The sequence below is a fragment of the Ylistrum balloti genome, unplaced genomic scaffold, assembly GCF_031769215.1.
Source record: "Ylistrum balloti isolate Yb309-2 unplaced genomic scaffold, AGI_CSIRO_Ybal_v1 Utg369908, whole genome shotgun sequence".
Lineage (NCBI taxonomy): Eukaryota > Metazoa > Mollusca > Bivalvia > Pectinida > Pectinidae > Ylistrum > Ylistrum balloti.
This window is the reverse complement of record NW_026782032.1, coordinates 530,497-556,038: the sequence shown is the minus strand read 5'-3', so window position 1 is coordinate 556,038 and position 25,542 is coordinate 530,497. Positions and strand designations below refer to the sequence as shown.

Genomic DNA, 25,542 nt, shown 5'->3' with positions numbered 1-25,542 from the left:
TTGATCTCTGAAGTTATAAAAACTTGTTATAAAAACATATAAATGGAAATTGCTGTTAGATGAACCATGAATCCTTAATTTGTCTCTTCCTGCGTAATAATGATCAAGTTTCTCCCGGGATATTGTTCCTCGGCTACAATGTGTTGGTTTTCCTAGATTATAATTTAGCTACTGCGATGTGTCTTATTTCACCTGATTACTGTACCAGGTGAGTGTTTGAGTCAGGGTAAGGATTGACACCCAGTCACTTCCCACGTTAGTGGGATCCAGGCTATCAAGTGAATGGTCGATTCAGTTTGGCTTTGTTTTCCTACAAATTCCTTAAATACCTCTTAATAATTGTCCCTACAGCTAAACGGTAATACTTTCCCAAATAATTTGATCAACCATTGTCACCGGGATCTCTGTAGACACACAGTTTGCATCTAAGTGTGAACATCTTACCGGGGTACAATTAGGGGGCCACAAAGACCAAAGTCTCACCCCTTTGTTGTGACCATTGGGGATCTAGTTAGGGAAATTGTTCAGTGAAAAGTTGATAGATTTGTGCTTTAATGAAATCAGGGATTTGATTGTGTACCAGTGTGTGTGAGATGTTGTAGTAAGAATGATGTTATAAAATTTCCCCTGTAGCAGTCAGATAAACTATTCTACATTAGGTGTATATAGCGTTTTATCTTAATGACACCTGAAAAAGATTAACTTTTTCACAGTCTCTTTACCACATTTTTATATTTGCTTTTTAAATGAGATTTTCTTGAGTTCAAATTTTCTGGCTTTTAAACTAGAATTAATTAAGGCAAGTTTAATGAGTGTTTACTGGGTAGATGACATCATAGGTAATTTATCATTAACTTTGTAATTGATTTTAAGCAATTAATATTTTGAATTATTTTTCAGCTGGGAGATTAGTGTCAGAATGAGCAGTATTGATTTATGAAGTTTTATCCTGATTTAGTTCCTAAGTGTACTGTTTGTATTTTACAGATGGGGAAGGCGAGGGTGACGAGACAAGAGCTGTAGTCCAGGAGAATGAACTGCAGGACAGAAAAGCTGATACTCCCGGTCTGTACAACAACAACAACAACAACAACAACCCTACCACAAAGTCTATCACTGTTAACACCACCAGTACCCCAGGTAAGCACATCTAACCACCCAACTTTCCCCTGTAATCTTTTGTCAGACAGTTAGCATCGATACTGGGAAAGGGGAGGTAACTCTTACAAAAATCTTATATTTTAGGAATTGTCAGTATTCAATTTAAAAAGTATTTATTTGAATGAAATTAAAAAAGGTTAATCACTAAAAACAATAATGGACCTCTGGATATAAGAAAATTTTTCTCAGATATTTTTTTTTTAATATTTAAGTGATAAAAATATTTTGAATAACACAACATAGAGATAAATCAGACCTATGTATAACAAAAAGGAAATGTTGAAATTTAGTTATCTGTTGTCTATTTGCTATTAAGGTTTACTTGATTTGTTTTGACAGAATCTGGTAACACAGAAGGAGGAGAAGAACACATCCATGTGTGTCCCTACTGTGATTATAGTAGTGTGAATGAGGTACGCATCCAGGCTCACATTTTCTCCCAGCATTCACAGCAACCAAAGGAAATCTGCTGTCCTCTCTGTCAGGAGGAGTTCAAGGAAAAGTCTCGCCTTGAAAAGCACCTCACGTCCATGCACAACGTCAAACCAGAGGGACTTCATCGCCTGCTTTTGATGGTCGATAAAGGGGATTGGATCATGCCTCCTACAAATGCCATTGGGCACTCTTCTGTTATTCCTCAGATCCCTATTGATGAATCAGAGGAGATAAATATGGAAGCACTGGAGGCTGAGGCAGCCAAAATCGCAGCAGAAGATGGTATGTTTATTTCTTATCAATTGGACCGAGTACTGGCATTCATTTTAATAAAGCAAGAAAAAATAAAAAAAAAAAAATTATTACTTTTTTTTATCTAGCTATAATTTAGGTAATGAAAAAGCGGATTTATACAATTTCATATATATGATAACATATTTTCTGTTTTAAGAAAGTCGTATAAAAAATATTATAAACTGGAACTATTCAGAACAATAGTTCTAATTCTATTTTTATTTTGTTCTTTACAGCTATAGACACTACTGCTGGTGCTGACAAGAACAGTGAAGATGACCAATACAGATGTCAAACTTGTTCAAAGACTTTTGGTAACATTGATGCTCTGTATGCTCACCAAAATGAGCTTGGACATTTAGAACTCAAGCAAACACCCAGAGGACCAGGATACCTATGTTGGAAAAAGGGTTGTAACCAGTATTTTAAAACAGCCACAGCATTACAGGTCCATTTCCGTGAAATCCATGCCAAGCGCCAACCAGGCACTGGACTTGAAAATCAAGTGTATAGATACAGGTGTAATCAGTGCAGCCTCGCTTTCAAATCTCAAGAGAAGCTCCAGCTTCATCAACAATATCACCTCATCCGTGCTGCCACCAGGTGTAGCTACTGTGCACATTCTTTCTGTTCTATTGCTGCGTTAAGAAAACATATTGAAACTGACCACACAGAATTGTCAGAAGCCGAGAGAGAGCAGCATAGTGTTGTTCTCAATGAAAGCTCTGCAGCTCTGACCAACTTACTACAGACCTCCAGACTCGAAAAGGTTTTAAGTGGTGGCTGTCCGTCGTCTCCTGCTGAGGGCACTGGAGTTCTTACCTCAGAGGAGTCACCAGATATGGCCACAGATTGTACAAAAACTGATGTGAATTCAAATGAGACTGGAGAGAAAGGCATAGTAAAGCCAGAACTTATGGACACAAATTCTAACGAGGGACTTAACCTCTCTATGGATAATGGTGATGAGAATAGTGCAAGTTCTCCAGAAAGTGGCACAAAGGAGGATGGTACGGATGTGAACTACAAAGAACAGCAATTCCTAGAGGACTATATCAATAGCCAGGCCATTGCCGAGGGAAGTTATGAGGATCCCTCACGTAAATACAAATGCCATCGCTGTAAACTAGCATTTACCAAGCAAAACTATCTCACAGCCCACAACAAGACTCTACTTCACCGTCGTGGGGACAAATTGAGTTATCCTATGGAGAAGTATCTGGATCCCAACAGGCCATACAAGTGTGATGTGTGTAAGGAATCCTTCACACAGAAAAACATCCTTCTGGTACACTACAACTCTGTATCACATCTTCACAAGCACCGTCAGGTTTTACAGCAGGGAGGTTTGACCTCCTCTGCCTCATCTCAATCACCTCAATTACCAACCTCCCATTCACAGACACCACAACCTTCTCAAACTCCTACCGAGACCACAACTGTATCATCAGATCCCTCATCGCCTAGCAACCCAACATCAGTGTCACCTGTGTCGACAGAATCTGATAAATCCAAACCATACAAATGTAATATTTGTAAGGCCTCGTACAGTCAAGGGTCAACACTGGATATACATATCCGGTCTGTGGCCCATCAGACCAAGGCATCGAAACTTCAGGAACTTGTGCTGACTGGACAAGTGGACTTGTCTCAGCCTCTCATTGAACAGCCAAATGATAAAAATATCTCACCGCAGCATCAGAAGAAAATACTGGCTGAGATACTGCAGCAACAGCCTCTCATGTCTGCAAGTAGCAGCCAGCCACTGATATTTCCGGGAATCACTGCAGGTATATCAGGGATCACCACTGGACTTCCACCAATGTCCTTACTTCCTGGACTACACCATGTTGTCACGACAACAGCACAGAATGGTTCATTGTTAGAATCTGTGTCTAGTCAACAATCATCATCTGCAAAATCATCATCGAACGAAAACTCAACTTCATCTTCATCCAATCACCAGAACAACTGCCAAGAATCATTGCCATCACACATCAAGAAAGAAAGTGGATTAAGCATTAAGAAGGATCCGGAAAGTTCTGACAGCATTACGTCTGTACCATTCAGTGTTCAGTCTCAGCAGCACCAGCAGTTGGTGATGCAATCCTACCTCAGTCAGCAGGGTCCAAACTCTGGTCCATTGGCCATTACATCCCAGTCCCAGGCGGCTATCATGCGGCCACGTAACTTTGCCAGTCGTCTGAAGACGCAAGTCCAGAGGAACCTCTTAGAAAACATTGGGTTTGAATGTGTAATGCACTTTAATGAGTTCAACCAACGCACAAAGCCTGGAGTGAAACCAGATGAGGAAGAAGTTGAAGGAGAGAAAAAAGAAAGGGAAATGGAGGTGGACCAAGACGAAATTGTTGCTGTCAAAGCAGAGAAAGAGGAGGAGGGCACTGAGGCCTATCTATCTGACTTGCCTGAACTGAACAAGTGTGTTTGCAGCACTTGCCTGAAGGAGTTCTCCAGTGTGTGGGTACTCAAGGCCCACCAGGAGGAGGTGCATAAGGAAGTTGTCCCCATTGATATGATTGAGGACTTCGGCGAGAAATTCAGGTGCGATTTGGAAAAGAAACAACCAAAGGATTCTGAAATTGTGTCCAATTCTACAGCCCAAGCTGAGATGTCAAATGGTCAACAGAGCAGTGAGGCATCAAATGACAATAACTCAAGCCAAGAGATGCCCCCTCCCCCACCACCACCTCCTCAAATGAGCCCCCACATGGACCTCTCATCGGTCATGCCAATGCACATGCCATTTGCCATGGCAATGAATATGCCTTTTGCTATGGCGATGAACATGCAGCCTCCACTCATGCCAATGATGTTTCCAATGGGAACAGAGAAAATGGTGTCCCCAACAACGAGTCAAGCCGAGAACAACTTACAACAACTGCAAAAACAACAGCAACTAGCTCAACATGCTGCTGCCATGCAAAACCAGAAGCGGGCTCGTACCAGAATTAACGATGAACAGTTGAAAATTCTCCGTAAACATTTTGATATCAACAATTCACCAAGTGAGGAACAGATATTGAAAATGTCAGAACAGTCAGGACTTCCTACAAAGGTGATCAAACACTGGTTCAGGAATACATTGTTCAAGGAACGACAGCGAAACAAGGACTCCCCATACAACTTCAATAATCCACCATCCACCACACTGGACCTGGAGGAGTATGAGAAAACTGGAAAACTGCCAATGATGGAAGATAAACTACTCGAAGATGATGTTGTTATTAAGAAAGAAGATGAAGAGGACATGCCAGTTCCCATGGAAACCAAGATATCAGCTTTAGATGTCACACCTATTATCCCTAATCCCCTGCCAGTTGTCCCGGAGGTGAAGTCAGAACCACGAAATGTGGAACCTCCACGACCTCAGACTCCTGACATGAGTGACAGTGGGGAAAGCATGATCAGCATGTCTGGAGCCCCATCAATGACATCAACACCAACACCGAACACATTCATTCTACCTCCCATTGCACCCTGTAACACAGAAGAAATCCGACCCCGATTTGAATCCTCCCCATCATACTCAAAGAGAGCTAATCGTACACGATTCAGTGACTATCAGGTGAAAGTGTTACAGGAATATTTTGAACAGAATGCTTATCCAAAAGATGATGAACTTGATCATCTCTCTAACATGCTTAACCTCAGCCCAAGAGTAATTGTTGTATGGTTCCAAAATGCCAGACAGAAAGCAAGAAAGATATATGAAAACCAGCCACCTTCTGGAGGTGACTCCAGCCAGGAAAATCAGGTTTCACCCTACAACAGAACACCTGGTCTTAACTATCAGTGCAAAAAGTGCTCTGCTGTTTTCCAACGATACTACGATCTGATCCGCCACCAGAAAAAGTCGTGCACCTCTGACAGTATTGCTGAAAAGTCCCAGACATCTGTGAGTGTGACAGAGGAGGACAGTGACTCATGGTCAACTTTGTCACAGGATGATGCCAACCAATCAGAATCCGGCTCTGCTAACTCCCTTGAACATTCCGCTGATCGAGATTCCGAAGGGATCAAGTACAAATGTGAGAAATGTTTGCTGTCATTTGAGAGGTTTGACCTTTGGCAAGAGCATCAGAACGTTCACACCATGAATCCCAGTCTTTTCTCAGACCTTCAGTCTAACAGTGCGTTTGGTGTACTGCAGTCAATGGCTGCTGCTCAACAGCAAGAAACGAAAAATGTTCTGAAGAGAAAATTAGAGGAGGAAAGAGAGGAGGATATGTATGACCAGCCGAGGGACAAACGGTTGCGCACCACAATTTTACCAGAACAGCTTGATTACCTGTATCAGAAATATCAAGTTGACTGTAATCCCAGCCGTAAACAGCTTGAAAATATTTCCAAAGATGTTGGCTTGAAAAAACGGGTTGTACAGGTCTGGTTTCAGAACACTCGGGCAAGAGAACGCAAAGGACAATATCGTGCTCACCAGCAGCTTATCCACAAACGTTGTCCATTTTGTCGTGCTTTATTCCGTGCAAAATCAGCATTAGAGTCTCATCTAGCCACGAAACACCCAGAGGAGATGGCAAAGGGTGAAATCAACATCGATTCCATTCCTGACGCAGCCATAGAGAGTCCCGGAGGGTCCCAGCTGTCACCGGGATCCCTCATGTCACCAAGCACTAACTCTGTCGAGCTCAACCGACTCATGTCACCACCCAGAATGCAACCCTTCCTTCCCATCATACCTCCAACCAGCATGCCAATGGGAATGAACTCCCTTGGTGATCCTCTTCAGCTTTCCATGAAACAGTTTTATGAAGATTCCTATAAAAAATACATGGCTGAACTGAGTACCACCGGTCGTCAGAAGGAAACTTCTAATACTACGCCAACTGAATCAGTACCTACATCAACAAAACACGAAACAAGCAGTAGTAGCAGCAGCAGCCATCCTCGAGTAAACAGCAGTGCTAGTGACTACGAGGCACCACTCGACCTCAGCAAGCCTCTACGAGTGAACATTGACATGGAGAAATCTTCTGATGGGGCCTCTACAGACCTCAGTGACAGGAGTACCGAGGGATTCAGTTCTTCTCGAAGGTCAGATGATATGTTCTCCAGCAAACATTCCATCAGTGATAGTTTGAGTAGCAACAAGGATTTAAGCAAATCTTCATCACCATCTGTGGAACGATCAAGTCACCTAACGCCACCCATGGGCAAACGTTATCGCACTCAGATGACAAGCGTGCAAGTTCGTATTATGAAACAGGTCTTTGTTGACTACAAGACTCCAACAATGGCTGAATGTGAAATGTTAGGCAGAGAGATAGGTCTGCCAAAGCGTGTGGTACAAGTATGGTTCCAGAATGCTCGTGCTAAGGAGAAGAAGCATAAACTCACCATGGCCAATAGTTACAGCAATGTAGATTTCCACAAGCCTCCGGAGGAATGTTCTTTGTGTAAATTCAAATATTCCCACAAGTATACGATCCAGGACCATATCTTCACCAAGAAGCATATAGAAAAAGTGAAGGGCTTTATCCAAAACCAGTCCGATACCGAACGTGACATTACCTCACAGTCAGCCATCCCTGACCCCATGCGACAACAGCGGGACATGGAGAGGATGAGGAAGGCGTGGGATGAAGCCACAGTTGCTGCTGCCTCACAGCCTCACCTTTCACAGCTCCAGGCTATGGGACTCAATGCTCTGGGCCTACCCTCTGCATCCATGTCAGGTAGGCTATTCAACATGGCCTTATGTCTACAACAACTGAAAATTGTTGATATGTTGACTTTCTTCTCCAACATCAAATTATCATAAGCGCTTCTGATGAATTATGTCAAAACACTTTCTACAATTAAGTTTTTTTCCTAGGTAATTATTTGTCACAAAATCAACACTAAATTCAGGAGACAATTTTATTGTTATTTGATCTTGCTGATTTGTTTATTTTATTTATTTTTTTCTTATTTTTCTAACTTTTTTCATTTTGCAGGGTTTAGTGGATCGTTTTTACCCAATGACCTGATGCCAGATGTGAAAAAGTTGGAGCAAAAGAAATCCATCGAAAAGAGCACTGAAAAAAGAGAAGGAGAAAAGAGGACCCCGGGTAGGTACAATCTGTCGACAGCTACATCAGCATCACTGAAAAGTTTCTAAGAGAGAATTTATTTGTCACTTTAGTAATGCATAAATAGAAGTTGTAATTGATACTGTACCATTGCTGATTGTAAATAGATTTTTGTTTATCTTTTTTTTTTTTTTTTTTTTCCCCAAAAATTAATTTTTTGTTTTTACCAATTACAGTGAAGAAGGAATCAACCTCCACTTCAGATGTACAAATGTCTCTTGCCAACCTGAGTGCTCATCTAATGTCCCCCATGGCGGGCATGTTACCAGGGTTTGATCCTAGCATGATGCCGTACATGTATCCCGGGTTACCCAGTTACCTCCCAGGCATGGGCATTCCCTTTCTACAGCCTGGACTCATCCCTGGTACGTCAACCAGTCAAATTCAAGGTGACATTTAGTCGTAGACCTCAATACCACACAATACAATGGCAAGCTTTTTTTTTTTAAGTTTCTGTACGAATTTGGTTTGACGTAAAATTGATCTAACTTTAGTCAGTAATAGTTCCAGGATACTGAGGTTTTTGTAAATACTATAAAATGATATACTTTTGTGGAGCTCAGTATTCTTGTCTTGTCAAGGTAAATAATTTCAAACTTGTCACATGTTTCTAACATGATTATATGGCCAAAACCAACTATTGTTCCTGTTAGAGTTTCTGTTTATAGAGCCCCTTCACTACACATTGTTTGTGGGATTTCTATTGCACTGACTGTATTTCAACATTTTGACTGATCATCAAGTACATGTGGTGATGACAAAATTGTCTCTTGCATTTTCATTTGTAAAACAAAAACATTTAAGTATTTTTTCTTTTGTCTTCAGGTGCAGACCCACTGTTACCTTATGATCCCCTCACATTTGGAACACCTCTACCTTTACTGCAAATTCCACATCAAGCCATAAAAGACGTTGGCGTGAAACTGATGGAACCCAAGGCAACAATTGCTCAATATACACAGGACTGTAAGTCCATCTCAAGTCTGCGTTCACTGGTGCGGAGTGTAGACTACAGCTGTGCTCGTGAGTCCACTGTTGATGTGGGCTATATCTGTAAGAAATGCCAAATGGTGTATCCTGCCAAGGAGGCATGCGTCACACATCAGCGAACCATTTGTTTCCCTGGTGGTAAATACCCTGACAATGTGAACCCGATGTTGAAACTGGAACAGATACAGTACGAATGTCGCCTCTGTACAGACACGTTCTCCACTGTACAGGAGTACAAATCGCACTGTCAGCTGGACTCTCACATGGCCAAAACTGCACGTCTCCAACAGAAATCATCCTCATCCTCTACACCGACTCAACCTAGTGTGGTTAAATCAGTCGACAGTGTTTTATCAACTGAGAAACACATCACCAGGCCATTAAGTACAAAGTCTCCAAGCTCTTCCAATAACTTATCACCCTCCCCTTTGCCAAAAGCTGATGCAAGTTTAAATATATCAGGTTCCAATAGTGTAGTCGATGACATTGCGGAGGAAACGTCAAACAAGACAGAATGAACAAACGTTATGGTGCACCATAACTGTCAGTGAGATTTCTGGTCGAGGCCTAGCATTTCTTTTTTCTTTTTTTTTTCCATTTTTTTTTTTTTTTTGTAGTTGCTTTAAGCAAAGTGCTGTAATATTTCCAATGCTGTGAATGAAATTTGAACTTTGACCTTTAATGTTAATGTAGTTGTGAACATATCGTGACAGTTGTAGGTGATGTCGGTCGTGGACAATTTTTTGTTATAGATTCTACTTATGTATAAATGTTCTAAAGTATCTCGTATTAAATATGGAGATTATGTTAATATGTTATAATGTTCATAATTGTCATCATATTTTTAATTTTTTTTTAGATACATTTAAACTGTGGTAGACAATGCTAAAGTAGAGATGTGTGAACTTAGCCTCAACCATAACTTTAAAAACAATTTTTATACATATTTACAAGTAATGAGTAATTGTCACTCGAGGTAGATAATATAAATATAATAAAATGTTATATATCTATATATATATATATAATTCAGATGTAGAACTATTATAACCTCGTAGCTGTTTATCTACCATTTTTAGAGTAGAAACCCTTGTGTAGACATACTTTGACCAATTTCATTGATGGGGTCGGAAAAACAAAAAGTGAGAAATTTACCCAAGAGGCTGAAGTTGTTATCAGAAAAAATATTACACATATACACAATGTATGAATCAGTTGACCTTCATGTAAAAGCAGCTATATACATTTGTAATGGTACAATATCGGGGTTTCTCGTGTTACAGACAGCCAAACATTGTATCATCTCCAAGGGAGACAACACATTAATTATATGACAGTGTTGTGATACACTCAAAGAGTTGTTCAGTTATGCCATTTTTTTCCCAATAAGCATTTTACCCACTCAAAGTTGTTCAAATATAGTCATTTAAGATAATCTATTTATGGGTGTTCAAATTCTTAACGTTCTCACTACCTTCTGCTTTGTATCATGTTTTCAAATGATTTTGACATTTTGTGAATGAATCCTATAGAATTTGTTTATTTACATCTTATAGGCTGGTTCAGCCGACACCTCAGGCCTGACGATTTTCTGCTGTTTTTCAGAATCTTGGTTCTATAAATAGTAGGAGACGAGTACGAATAGGTCTTTTATACAATTGTTAAATACTTTTTTTTCTACATTTGTAGTCGGTCATTAATGATATTTCAAATTTCAAAGAGTACAAAAGGTAAACTGTAGTGTTACAGTTACTAGTGAACAAGATATGTGGGTCGATGTTTTGATATATGTGACATGAGGATTTTGTTGCTACTATGAATTAGGACAAATATTTGTAACTACTTGAACTATTTCTAGAAATGACTTTACAAGACAACTGTTAATTAATTTCACAAACTGATATAATTTTAATCATTAGGTGGAAATTTTCTACACTGTTAAAACTTTTTGTGCACTCTGAATGTTGAAATACCAGCATTTAGTGTAATGACCGAGTTCCTATAGTAGGTTATGGTATCCCTCTACAGTGTAGATATTGGTGCTGATTTGTTACATACAATTCGATTGGTCAGAACTGATTTGTGTGTATGTTATCTGTGACTTGATTGGTCAAACTAGATTTATCTTGGTGAATTGGTTGACACAGTTTAGGCTGTATATTACGTTTGATTGGATTGGTTGATACAAATGTTATCTATTATCTGATTGGTCGACACTGAGGGGTGCCAGTTATTCTTAGTGTATGGATCTTCTTCTATTGTTAATACCTTTGTTATTGAACAAGATTGTTGTTATTTTTTCCTGTTTTACTATATCTACATTGTGATCATTTATAATTAAATTTAAATTCATCTTGATAGTCAGAGCGCCAGTGATAAGATTTTTTATTCCTAGTTGAAGGTGTGTATATTACTACCTATAACCTGTATGTCATCCATATTTTTTTCTGTTACCCAGGTAACAGTTCTTTGTTCCATGTCATCCATATTTGATCCCTAAGTGTTTGGTATATATCGCGTCTTTAACCCTTGTCGTGTTAGATATAATCCCGGCGTCAGGATATTGACGAGCCCCAGTCCCTGCAATATTGCATTGTTGTGTATTACTTACTCCCTTCATCCCATCTAACAATTCCCTTTTACGAAAAAGAATCTTTTTTTTTTTTTTTTTTCAAAAACTATATATCTGTAGACATTATCACTGTAAGCTTGCAGTTGGCTGTTTGTGAAGCTAACGTGGCAAGGTTAGATGTAAACAATGTATATAGATGTTTTAGAACATATCTACAACCCTATGTATGTGTATCGTACATGTGTGTAAGTAATCAGTACGTATGTATCTGTATGATAGACAGACCACATATCTTACGTTATATATATCTTTCCATTTGTAATCACTCACCAATGAACTGCCCAGTGTAATCATTGTTAATTTCTGGTATTGTATGATCAGCATGTTATCACTGGGCGTGATCGATTGATTTGATTGGTTGTATATGATGAGTAATTGAGTTGTACACATACATGTATATATATATATATATTGATACATTAGGGTAACGCAATGGTGATGTCATGTTATTACCAAGTACCGAGTCAGATCTCAGTCCGTCATTTTTTCTCTCTCTCACTCTCTCTTGTATAGTTATGATTTTGACCTTGTCAAGTGAAATCCCAACCTATCCCTGTTCGTTCTGTAGCTTTTTGACTTTTGATCAACTTGTCGTTTCTCAATTTGACCTTTGACCCTTACAATATTATAGTCCCCAATGTAATTGTATTTGTCTGTCTATGCAGACAGAACATGCCATTCTTCTGGAATAGGGGATATCAGGTATACTTCAGGAATCGTGTAAAGATTAATTGTACTATACATCAGTAGCTGTGTTTGTATGTCTGTTAGAGCATTGTTGACTACTTCCTTTACATAAAAAAAATTGTCCTTTTTTTTTTTCATTTATTCATTATAGCATTTCAAACTCCTGTTTTTTAGGGGATTCCTGTATTTAGTTGTAGGGACAAATAAAGTCCATTGAGCATCTGCCATCATAAACGGTACTTATTTAGATCCACCCTTTCATCCCTAAAATCTTGACATGGAACTCTACTTTCCATTGTCTAGGGCCAAACTATAACAGATTTTGGGGGTCAAAGGGTGTCATGTTAGATAATTTTTAGGCTATCAATAGTTCTTTTTTTTCTGTTATAAATTGCAATCTCATAGCGTTGTTACATTGTTGTACCTATGTTAAACCTCAAGCTAAGGTGCTGATCGCAAGTTAACCCTGTAGGGATACGCTTACATGGTTCGTCACATTGTCACTTTTTTCTGCTTTTTATTTCTGTTCTTTATTTTTTTTTCTTCTTTTTTTTTCTGATGAACAGAATTCAATTTTGTTCAATTGAATTATATTTGTTTTGCTATATGTAGCAAGCATACAGTCAATGTTTTATTAAACTTTTTGTCCTTTTTTTTTTGGGTACTGTTGACTGTTTTAGACATTTTAAGAAAAAGTTACATGTAGTCTGCTTTGCAAAATATAAAGGAAGAAAATAAATATATCATAATGATACACTGAGTGTGTTGTTTTCTTTTTTCCTAATTAAAGACAGATGAAAAAAATCCTTAAGGACATATGATAAAGATATTTTGACGAGGGTGAAGCGAGCTACTTCTGTCTTTCTGTCCCGAGCCAAAATGCAGCTTATATTTTAAGACACTGACCATGTATTCTATTTATCCTGCAACTTTCATTGAAAATCAGACAATCAAAACTTCAGCAGCTTTGTAGTACAATCTTTACCTTTTGTTGACATTAAGCTGAATTTTGCCTGATGATGTATACCGCGCAGAAATGTAGTTCCAAACTTCAACATATATGACAGCAATTTTATGAATTTTCGTAAATAAAGTTATCCCTTTGCAATATATAAAATTACTTAATTTAACAGAAATCTATGTTATTAAATGTGATTTTAAGTTAAATTCAGATAGTAGTTCTGTTGAATTACTCCACATGCTAAAATACAGCTGTTTTCTGTCACTGCTGAGTAAAGCAAACTTAAATGTGGTAGGTGTATTCTGACAAGTGCAACAAAGTCTACACAACATAAAGCAAAACACTACAGGACTCAAGTGTAGCAGCACATAACTGGAAGGAAGTAAAGCTCAACATGACACAGTAGAAGTATGACTCCTCAAAAAGAAGTGACACTTCCCATGATATGAGGGAATTACAGCTCCACATGACATGAGGGAATTACAGCTCCACATGACATGAGGGAATTACAGCTCCACATGACATGAGGGAATTACAGCTCCACATGACATGAGGGAATTACAGCTCCACATGACATGAGGGAATTACAGCTCCACATGACATGAGGGAATTACAGCTCCACATGACACAAGGGAATTACAGCTCAACATGACATGAAGAAATTACAGCATGACATGAAGAAATTAGAGCTCCAAATGACGAAGAAATTACACCTCCATATGACTCGAGGGAAGTGTAATGTCACATGACATGAGGATATTAGAGCTCCACATGACATGAAGAAATTAGGGCTCCAAATGACATAAGGAAGTATACTTCCACATGACATCAGAGAAGTATAACTAAACAGACATGACATAATGAAGACATGAATCAATGTTTTATGAACAAGGAGTAAGTATTGCTATGACAAGTTTGATATTGATCCTACACAACATGAAGAAATCTAAAACACTGAAAATGAAGGACATTTGTCTCCACAGAATATATAGGAAGTCTGTCCCCACAGAATATAAAGGAAGTCTGTCTCCACAGAATATAAAGGAAGTCTGTCTCCACAGAATATAAAGGAAGTCTGTCTCCACAGAATATAAAGGAAGTCTGTCTCCACAGAATATAAAGGAAGTCTGTCCCCACAGAATATAAAGGAAGTCTGTCTCCACAGAATATATAGGAAGTCTGTCCCCACAGAATATAAAGGAAGTCTGTCTCCACAGAATATAAAGGAAGTCTGTCCCACAGAATATAAAGGAAGTATGTCTCCACAGAATATAAAGGAAGTATGTCTCCAAAGAATATATAGGAAGTCTGTCTCCACAGAATATAAAGGAAGTCTGTCTCCACAGAAGTCTGTCTACACAGAATATATAGGAAGTCTGTCTACACAGAATATATAGGAAGTCTGTCTCCACAGAATATAAAGAAAGTCTGTCCCCACAGAATATAAAGAAAGTCTGTCTCCACAGAAGTCTGTCTCCACAGAATATAAAGGAAGTCTGTCTCCACAGAATATAAAGGAAGTCTGTCTCCACAGAATATATAGGAAGTCTGTCTCCACAGAATATAAAGGAAGTCTGTCTCCACAGAATATATAGGAAGTCTGTCTCCACAGAATATAAAGGAAGTCTGTCTCCACAGAATATATATGAAGTCTGTCTCCACAGAATATAACGGAAGTCTGTCTCCACAGAATATATAGGAAGTCTGTCCCCACAGAATATAAAGGAAGTCTGTCTCCACAGAATATAAAGGAAGTCTGTCCCAACAGAGTATAAAGGAAGTATGTCTCCACAGAATATAAAGGAAGTCTGTCTCCACAGAATATAAAGGAAGTCTGTCTCCACAGAATATAAAGGAAGTCTGTCTCCACAGAATATAAAGGAAGTCTGTCTCCACAGAATATATAGGAAGTCTGTCTCCACAGAATATAAAGGAAGTCTGTCTCCACAGAATATAAAGGAAGTCTGTCTCCACAGAATATAAAGGATGTCTGTCTCCACAGAATATAAAGGAAGTCTGTCTCCACAGAATATGAAGGAAGTCTCCACAGAATAGGAAGTCTCCACAGAATATAAAGTCTGTCTCCACAGAATATAAAGGAAGTCTGTCTCCACAGAATATAAAGGAAGTCTGTCTCCACAGAATATAACGGAAGTCTGTCTCCACAGAATATAAAGGAAATCTGTCTCCACAGAATATATAGGAAGTCTGTCTCCACAGAATATAAAGAAAGTCTGTCCCCACAGAATATAACGGAAGTCTGTCTCCACAGAAGTCTGTCTACACAGAATATATAGGAAGTCTGTCTCCACAGAATATAAAGAAAGTCTGTCCCCACAGAATATAAAGGAAGTCTGTCTCCACAGAATATAAAGGAAGTATGTCTTCACAGAATATAAAGGAAGTCTGTCTCCACAGAATATAAAGGAAGTCTGTCTCCACAGAATATAAAGGAAGTCTGTCTACACAGAATATAAAGGAAGTATGTCTCCACAGAATATAAAGGAAGTATGTCTCCACAGAATATAAAGGAAGTCTGTCTCCACAGAATATAAAGGAAGTCTGTCTCCACAGAATATAAAGATAATCTGTCTCCACAGAATATAAAGGATGTCTGTCTCCACAGAATATAAAGGAAGTCTGTCTCCACAGAATATAAAGGAAGTATGTCTCCACAGAATATAAAGGAAGTCTGTCTCCACAGAATATAAAGGAAGTCTGTCTCCACAGAATATAAAGGAAGTCTGTCTCCACAGAATATAAAGGAAGTATGTCTCCACAGAATATAAAGGAAGTCTGTCTCCAAAGAATATATAGGAAATCTGTCTCCACAGAATATAAAGGAAGTCTGTCGCCACAGAATATAAAGGAAGTCTGTCTCCACAGAATATAAAGGAAGTCTGTCTCCACAGAATATAAAGGAAGTCTGTCTCCACAGAATATAAAGGAAGTCTGTCTCCACAGAATATAAAGGAAGTCTGTCTCCACAGAATATAAAGGATGTCTGTCTCCACAGAATATAAAGGAAGTCTGTCTTCACAGAATATAAAGGAAGTCTGTCCCCACAGAATATAAAGGAAGTCTGTCTCCACAGAATATAAAGGAAGTCTGTCTCCACAGAATATAAAGGAAGTCTGTCTCCACAGAATATAAAGGAAGTCTGTGCACAGAATATAAAGGAAGTCTGTGGCACATAATATAAAGGAAGTCTGTCCACAGAATATAAAGGAAGTCTGTCTATAAAGGAAGTCCACAGAATATAAAGGAAGTCTGTCTCCACAGAATATAAAGGAAGTCTGTCTCCAAAGAATATATAGGAAATCTGTCTCCACAGAATATAAAGGAAGTCTGTCTATAAAGGAAGTCCACAGAATATAAAGGAAGTCTGTCTATAAGAATATAAAGGAAGTCTGTCTCCACAGAATATAAAAGGAAGTATAAAGGAAGTGTCTCCACAGAATATATATAAAGGAAGTCTGTCTCCACAGAATATAGGAAGTCTCCACAGAATATAAAGTCTGTGGAAGTCTGTCTCACAGAATATAAAGGAAGTCTGTCTCCACAGAATATAAAGGAAGTCTGTCTCCACAGAATATAAAGGAAGTCTGTCCACAGAATATAAAGGAAGTCTGTCCACAGAATATAAAGGAAGTCTGTGCACAGAATATAAAGGAAGTCTGTCCCCACAGAATATAAAGGAAGTCTGTCTCCACAGAATATAAAGGAAGTCTGTCCACAGAATATAAAGGAAGTCTGTGCACAGAATATAAAGGAAGTCTGTCCCAACAGAATATAAAGGAAGTATGTCTCCACAGAATATAAAGGAAGTATGTCTCCACAGAATATAAAGGAAGTCTGTCTCCACAGAATATAAAGGAAGTCTGTCTCCACAGAATATAAAGGAAGTCTGTCCCCACAGAATATAAAGGAAGTCTGTCCCCACAGAATATAAAGGAAGTCTGTCTCCACAGAATATAAAGGAAGTCTGTCTCCACAGAATATAAAGGAAGTCTGTGCACAGAATATAAAGGAAGTCTGTGCACAGAATATAAAGGAAGTATGTCTCCACAAAATATAAAGGAAGTCTGTCCACAGAATATAAAGGAAGTCTGTCCACAGAATATAAAGGAAGTCTGTCCCCACAGAATATAAAGGAAGTCTGTCTCCACAGAATATAAAGGAAGTCTGTATAAAGGAAGTCTGTCCCACAGAATATAAAGGAAGTATGTCTCCACAGAATATAAAGGAAGTCTGTCTACACAGAATATAAAGGAAGTCTGTCTCCACAGAATATAAAGAAAGTCTGTCTCCACAGAATATAAAGGATGTCCCTACTGAATATAAAGGAAATCTTACCCAATAGAATATTTCCCATTTAGATATACTTATGAAGTCTTGTCTTTATTTATCAGAGATTTAACGATCATTTCCCTGTATCTACCCAGCAGAAATAAAGGACACAACAATCTCTTCTACATCTGCCATCTATGCCCCGCTTTTCCTACAAGGAAATCGACATGGACAACTTTCCACCAAGTTGTGTGATAAGCATGACGATTTCCATTTCTTTATTGTGTATTTTCCATTTCTGGATAGCCATATCCCTCACAGCTGATTTGATATTCAAACGATATTCAAATATCATGATTTTGATGCATGATGTCATCAACTGACAAACTCATAACATAAGGTTTCAAGAGATCCAAGTTCATGAAAGTTATTGGTAAGTCCAGGTCAAAGTGATCTCATTGAGAAATGTTCTATTTCTTTGTGCGGTAAGAAACTGGATATGATTAAAGCTTGTTAGTTTACCTGTTTGTTCTGCTGTTGTATATCGTGTTCTCATTTGAGAACGTGACATTACATACTTGGACTGAGCAAACCATACATGGCAGGTGTCATCAATGAAACAGAAGACACTTACTCTTCCAGAACACCTGGTCTTATTCTCCTTGCCCTTTTTCAGAAGCCTCAACATTCCTATTTTGTCCTAGTTTTATTGAACTTGAGTTTGGATTATGATGCCGTTCACATGTTGGTATTTTGGTGTTATATTTGACCCACACGATATAAAGGAATTCTGAACCCCACACATATGAAGGAACTTTGACCTCAAGCACTATGAAGGCATTGACCTCCTAACCTATATGTCTTCACCATGGAAACTGATCTCTTAATCAATAAACCTAAAACACAGACAATGACCTCTTGGCCTCCTTACTTATATAACTACACCACAGACAATAGGTCCCCAAGTCTCTATAATAAATCATCAACTGTATTATTGATTGAAACACATGTAAAATACCAGGCACCTGCTATGTATCGTTATTTCATCAGGAAGACTGTTTCCTGTCATAGTTCTCATTATTATCAATGAAATATTGCCATAAAATCAAGAGATTATTGAAAACAAATAAGAACCCATCTTCTTCATTGAACACCATATATTTGATAACTGTGAGAAGAGAGATAACTCTTGAAGGATTTTTCTTCATGCTTCAATTTTAAATGTTTGGATTCAATTAGTTTTATTCCAGAGATAAATAAATAAGATTATTCCTGATTGATGACAATTTGGTTTGAAGAGTTCTAGTTCGGTAAACATCACAGTCTCCGATCTATTCCCTATGTGTCATTACATGGTAATAATGCTTAACCTCCAGACTGGGATAGTTCTGTTTCTATGGTGACCTGTTTTAGTAACCAATCAATATACAGCATATTTTGAAGAGTCGAAATAAAGCTGTGCATGGCTACTTCACTCAATACAGAAGTACCTTGTATCAATTAATTCAGGCAGCCAGCAAATCACAATGTAATTATCTAAAAATGATTAATTAGGGTAGGCATTGTTAAATCCATTGGTAAGATAATTGTTACTTCAGCTTATCGGTACATGTATCCTGACTCATTTATCTTAAAGTACGCTTGACCTAATTACCGATGAATAATTTAGGTTGCCGATCATGCAATACGATCATTAATCAAATACATATAATATTTATAAAGCTTTTACCCTGATGTCTTTGAAAATATATAATGACAGTGACGTATTTATACAAAAGTCTGATGGGCAGTGTGAATATACAACACTGAAATCTGTTTAATGGTGGAACAGACACTATAAATATATAACAATGACAGATTTTATACTGAAATCTGTTTAATGGTGGAACAGACACTATAAATATATAACAATGACAGATTTTAAACTGAAATCTGTTTAATGGTGGGACAGACAGGATAGATATATACCATATTTTTACACCGAAATCTGATTACTGGTTGGGTGGTATAAATATATAACAATGACAGTTTTTATACTGGAATCTGTTAACTGGTTGGGGTGGTTTAAATATATAACAATGTCAGTTTTTATACTGAAATCTGTTAACTGGTTGGGGTGGTTTAAATATATAACAATGTCAGTTTTTATACTGAAATCTGTTAACTGGTTGGGGTGGTTTAGATATATAACAATGTCAGTTTTTATACTGAAATCTGTTAACTGGTTGGGTGGTATAGATATATAACAATGTCAGTTTTTATACTGAAATCTGTTATGGTTGGGTGGTATAATATATAACAATGTCAGTTTTTATACTGAAATCTGTTAACTGGTTGGGTGGTATAGATATATAACAATGTCAGTTTTTATACTGAAATCTGTTAACTGGTTGGGTGGTATAGATATATAACAATGTCAGTTTTTATACTGAAATCTGTTAACTGGTTGGGTGGTATAGATATATAACAATGTCAGTTTTTATACTGAAATCTGTTAACTGGTTGGGTGGTATAGATATATAACAATGTCAGTTTTTATACTGAAATCTGTTTTTTAACTGGTTGGGTGGTATAGATATATAACAATGTCAGTTTTTATACTGAAATCTGTTAACTGGTTGGGTGGTATAGATATATAACAATGTCAGTTTTTATACTGAAATCTGTTAACTGGTTGGGTGGTATAGATATATAACAATGTCAGTTTTTATACTGAAATCTGTTAACTGGTTGGGTGGTATAGATATATAACAATGTCAGTTTTTATACTGAAATCTGTTAACTGGTTGGGTGGTATAGATATATAACAATGTCAGTTTTTATACTGAAATCTGTTAACTGGTTGGGTGGTATATATATAACAATGTCTGTTAGTTTTTATATATAACAATGAAATCTGTTAACTGGTTGGGTGGTATAGATATATAACAATGTCAGTTTTTATACTGAAATCTGTTAACTGGTTGGGTGGTATAGATATATAACAATGTCAGTTTTTATACTGAAATCTGTTAACTGGTTGGGTGGTATAGATATATAACAATGTCAGTTTTTATACTGAAATCTGTTAACTGGTTGGGTGGTATAGATATATAACAATGTCAGTTTTTATACTGAAATCTGTTAACTGGTTGGGTGGTATAGATATATAACAATGTCAGTTTTTATACTGAAATCTGTTAACTGGTTGGGTGGTATAGATATATAACAATGTCAGTTTTTATACTGAAATCTGTTAACTGGTTGGGTGGTATAGATATATAACAATGTCAGTTTTTATACTGAAATCTGTTAACTGGTTGGGTGGTATAGATATATAACAATGTCAGTTTTTATACTGAAATCTGTTAACTGGTTGGGTGGTATAGATATATAACAATGTCAGTTTTTATACTGAAATCTGTTAACTGGTTGGGTGGTATAGATATATAACAATGTCAGTTTTTATACTGAAATCTGTTAACTGGTTGGGTGGTATAGATATATAACAATGTCAGTTTTTATACTGAAATCTGTTAACTGGTTGGGTGGTATAGATATATAACAATGTCAGTTTTTATACTGAAATCTGTTAACTGGTTGGGTGGTATAGATATATAACAATGTCAGTTTTTATACTGAAATCTGTTAACTGGTTGGGTGGTATAGATATATAACAATGTCAGTTTTTATACTGAAATCTGTTAACTGGTTGGGTGGTATAGATATATAACAATGTCAGTTTTTATACTGAAATCTGTTAACTGGTTGGGTGGTATAGATATATAACAATGTCAGTTTTTATACTGAAATCTGTTAACTGGTTGGGTGGTATAGATATATAACAATGTCAGTTTTTATACTGAAATCTGTTAACTGGTTGGGTGGTATAGATATATAACAATGTCAGTTTTTATACTGAAATCTGTTTACTGGTTGGGTGGTATAGATATATAACAATGTCAGTTTTTATACTGAAATCTGTTTACTGGTTGGGTGGTATAGATATATAACAATGTCAGTTTTTATACTGAAATCTGTTAACTGGTTGGGTGGTATAGATATATAACAATGTCAGTTTTTATACTGAAATCTGTTAACTGGTTGGGTGGTATAGATATATAACAATGTCAGTTTTTATACTGAAATCTGTTAACTGGTTGGGTGGTATAGATATATAACAATGTCAGTTTTTATACTGAAATCTGTTAACTGGTTGGGTGGTATAGATATATAACAATGTCAGTTTTTATACTGAAATCTGTTAACTGGTTGGGTGGTATAGATATATAACAATGTCAGTTTTTATACTGAAATCTGTTTACTGGTTGGGTGGTATAGATATATAACAATGTCAGTTTTTATACTGAAATCTGTTAACTGGTTGGGTGGTATAGATATATAACAATGTCAGTTTTTATACTGAAATCTGTTAACTGGTTGGGTGGTATAGATATATAACAATGTCAGTTTTTATACTGAAATCTGTTAACTGGTTGGGTGGTATAGATATATAACAATGTCAGTTTTTATACTGAAATCTGTTAAATCTGCCTTAAAAAGCAAGGACACTTGCAATAGCGGTACAATAACCAGCTATAGAGTACCAGGGGCCAGATTGCAGTCCCTAAAACAAAGAGAGTAGGAAGTTCGCAATCAACTGCACAGGGGCTTCAAACGGATCAACCTCCCTGATGACACACCAATCATAGAACATCTTCCATCGCAACTGGTAGACAGCAGAAGAGGAAGTCCTGATTGATCACATGATGCAATCTGACACCTCTCGAGAAAAGCCTGCCTAAGCGAGACTTCCTGAGATAGTCTCCATGCGTGGTCGAGAGTGTGTTGTCCTGGACTGAGACTGGTGAAGGAGATTCAAGCTCTTGAAATCAAGGTTTCTTCAGCCATAGAGGGGCTATCAGAAATAAGGAGCAGTGATGCTCCTGGAACTTCTGTAGCACCCTGCGCACCAGGTTTAAGAGGGGGAATGCATATGCATACATCCCATCCCAGTCCAGAGATAGGGCATCCACATCCCCAGCTTTCAGATCTGGGACCAGAGAGACGAAGGTTGGCAGCTGATTGTTCAGGGAAGTGGCGAACAGATCTATAAGAGGTCTGTCCCACACTTGACAAATTCCCTTGAAAATCAAGGGACACAGCTGTCATTCCGTCAACACCGGCTGGCAGCGCCTGGAGAGAGTGTCTGCCAGCATTTCTGCCTGCCAGGAAGATGCTTGACGGTGATGGTCAACTGCATTTCCTGGCAGAGAAGAAGAGTGCAAATGGCAAGAGCACACAGGATGTGAGACCTGGTGCCCCCTTGTCTCTTCAGATACACGAAACTGTAGTATTGTTGCCAGCCACACAAATCACTTTGGACTGCAGAACCTTCCGAAAGACTGTAGAGCCAAAAGACCTCATCTCGAGCACACTGATGTGCTCTGAGAGCTGTTCCACAGACCATTCCCCTGAGCGGCATTGGCCGTCGAGGTAAGCTCCCCATCCTGTCATGAATGCATCCGTGAACAGGGTCATAGAGGGAACTGGCTTAGTGTGAAGCCTCCCTAGGGGGACCACAACTGCCAGGGAGTTGAGATACCCTAGAAAACTGTGGAACCAATGCACCTGGACAGAGCCCTGACCTTCTCAAACTTCTCCAATGATGGAAGTGCTAAGCCCCAGACGTGTCGAAATGATTCCCTTGGAAAACGAAGTCCTGAGATGGGGAAACCTCTGACTTCTCTCTAGAAGGAATGAAGCCGACATTGAGTAACACTTTCAGGACCAGACAGTGTCCTTAACTAATGATTTCCTCACCGGATGAAGCATGAGGGAATTGTCGAAATACATTTGGATGTCTATTCTGTAAGAATCAAGAAATCCCATGACCACCTGCAGCAACTTGGTGAAAACCAAAGGTGCTGTCGTGAGCTGAAAGGGCATGGCCCGGAATCAGAAGACTTTGCCGTTGCATGTTAAATGGAGGAACTTCTGTGCCGACTTCTTGATGGAGATATTGAATCTACTGAAGTTGCCCACATTCGATCCCTCACGGAGGCCATGATGCCCTGCGGGGTCTCCATCTTAAAGTGAGGAGAATCTACGTGCCTGTTGCAGGCACTGAGATCTGTGATCAAACCCCATGCACCAGACTTCTTCCGAACCAGATACATTCTGGAGTTGAAGCCAGGAGTGCATTCCAACATAGGAACCTCCTCTACCGCACCCTTGGCAAGCATGGTCCCTACTTCCTCCTTGGCGTAGGGCATATCCTGAAAAAGGGGGATACCTAGACCCTCACTGACCACAGACAATGCCCCAGCGTCTTCTGTGATCTCCCACCACTGCGGAAGATCTGAAATTTGTTAAAGTTGTATTTTGACTGACAAAACAAAACCCCAACAACAAAAGAACAAACCAACGTACCTCACAAACAACTGCAAAACAGCCGACAACGCAGAAAACAAAATATCAACCAAACGTAACCGAAAAGGCGGAATATGTGGTCACGCACTCGAACACACAGTGGAAAAAACGGCCAAAATATTGGCAAAATAAACCATAAAAATTTCATGAAAGACAATATAATTGGGAGATGGGTTTTGTAAAGATAAAACTGAGTGATATAAAATACTCAAGCAACAATACAAAAGTAGTAGAAAGAAGGTAGTCAAGAACTCAGCTTTGACACGTCCATTATTGTCAGCGTCATAAAGGAGAGAATCACTCTACGTCTCTGCCATGACGGCTCACGGGATCGTAGGGCGGGCGGGATTTTTTAATCTTTAGTTTCTTGGATACATAGATGGATGTAGGTACCATATTTGCATACTAAAGTTATGGTAAGTATTACTGAAATGAAAGTAAGTCTTTATACTGAAATCTGATTAATGGTTGGGTGTTATAAATATATAACAATGTCAGTTTTTATACTGAAATCTTTTTAATGCTGGAGCAACTACACTGAAATCTGTTTACTGATGGTATGGTATAAATATACAAATAGTTTTTACACTGAAATTTGTTAAATAGTCAAGTATATATTTGCATGATTCTTTATCACCAGTATATATCCCTGTTATTGCATGTATACCATACATAATACATTCTATCTACATTTAAACTACATTTGTACTGAGATCATGATAAATATATAGACTTTATCAACAAAATAACTAGTACCATATTTATCCCACAATAAGCCCCCTTCATATCATATCTAATGCTGTAAAGTAGCCTACCTCCTCAATTTGAGACAATATAATCAACATGCATGACACCCTGGGCTTATAATAGGATGAATATGGTAACACAGTTTTATGTATTGTACCTCCATCTGTCAATAAAGGTAATGCTTATTTCCACAGAAAGGCACTAAGTATTTCTACATATTTTTTTAATTTTCATAAAAAAAGATAAAATAAAATAAAAATTCACCTACAACTACCAGTAAGTACATTAACTATATTCTTATTTCTACTCAACATTTTCTCCTTTCAATTTTTTTTTTTTTTTTTCTCTCATCAGGTAAATTCAATATTTTTGAAGTTATTTCAATTATATTTTATAAATCTGAAATTGAGGCTTTTCTTGTAAAACCAATTTTCATGATGTAATACTTACCATAACTAACCACAAATTCCCATTCATTTGTATATAATATGAACGAAAAAAGAGAACCCAATAACCCCCCGTAAGGAGCCCGTAATACCTACTCACAACCGGAGACACATCATTCTTTATCACTTACGCAACAGATGAAAGTGCAGGATAGAAAGGAATTTGTTTTACCCTAGAGGAGACTTTCACATCCCAGCGACAATCAAATACAGGGCAGTAAGAAGGGCAGACACAATACCAAAGGGGAAATCCAAAACACCATCCGTGGACAGACAACGTAGGATGAAATGCCTACTAGAGACTAACGGAGGCGGAACAGCCACTAACTGTGCCACAACCAAGAAACCCAGAGAAAACAGATCGTCAGAAGCTGACGT

At 38.0% G+C, this 25,542-nt stretch overlaps 1 protein-coding gene across 1 annotated transcript in view; it reads left to right on the top strand.

Moving 5' to 3' along the window:
* The window catches only part of LOC132546717 (zinc finger homeobox protein 4-like), a 39,712-nt gene extending 29,976 nt beyond the window's left edge, over nucleotides 1-9,736 (top strand). Inside the window, exons 2-7 of the mRNA XM_060210435.1 lie at nucleotides 988-1,140; nucleotides 1,501-1,878; nucleotides 2,127-7,604; nucleotides 7,866-7,979; nucleotides 8,177-8,365; nucleotides 8,826-9,736. Of these exons, the coding sequence (XP_060066418.1) occupies nucleotides 988-1,140; nucleotides 1,501-1,878; nucleotides 2,127-7,604; nucleotides 7,866-7,979; nucleotides 8,177-8,365; nucleotides 8,826-9,508 (6,995 nt within the window). The 3' untranslated portion in view covers nucleotides 9,509-9,736. The remainder of the gene's footprint in view (nucleotides 1-987; nucleotides 1,141-1,500; nucleotides 1,879-2,126; nucleotides 7,605-7,865; nucleotides 7,980-8,176; nucleotides 8,366-8,825) is intronic.
* The last annotated feature ends 15,806 nt before the right edge of the window (nucleotides 9,737-25,542 follow it).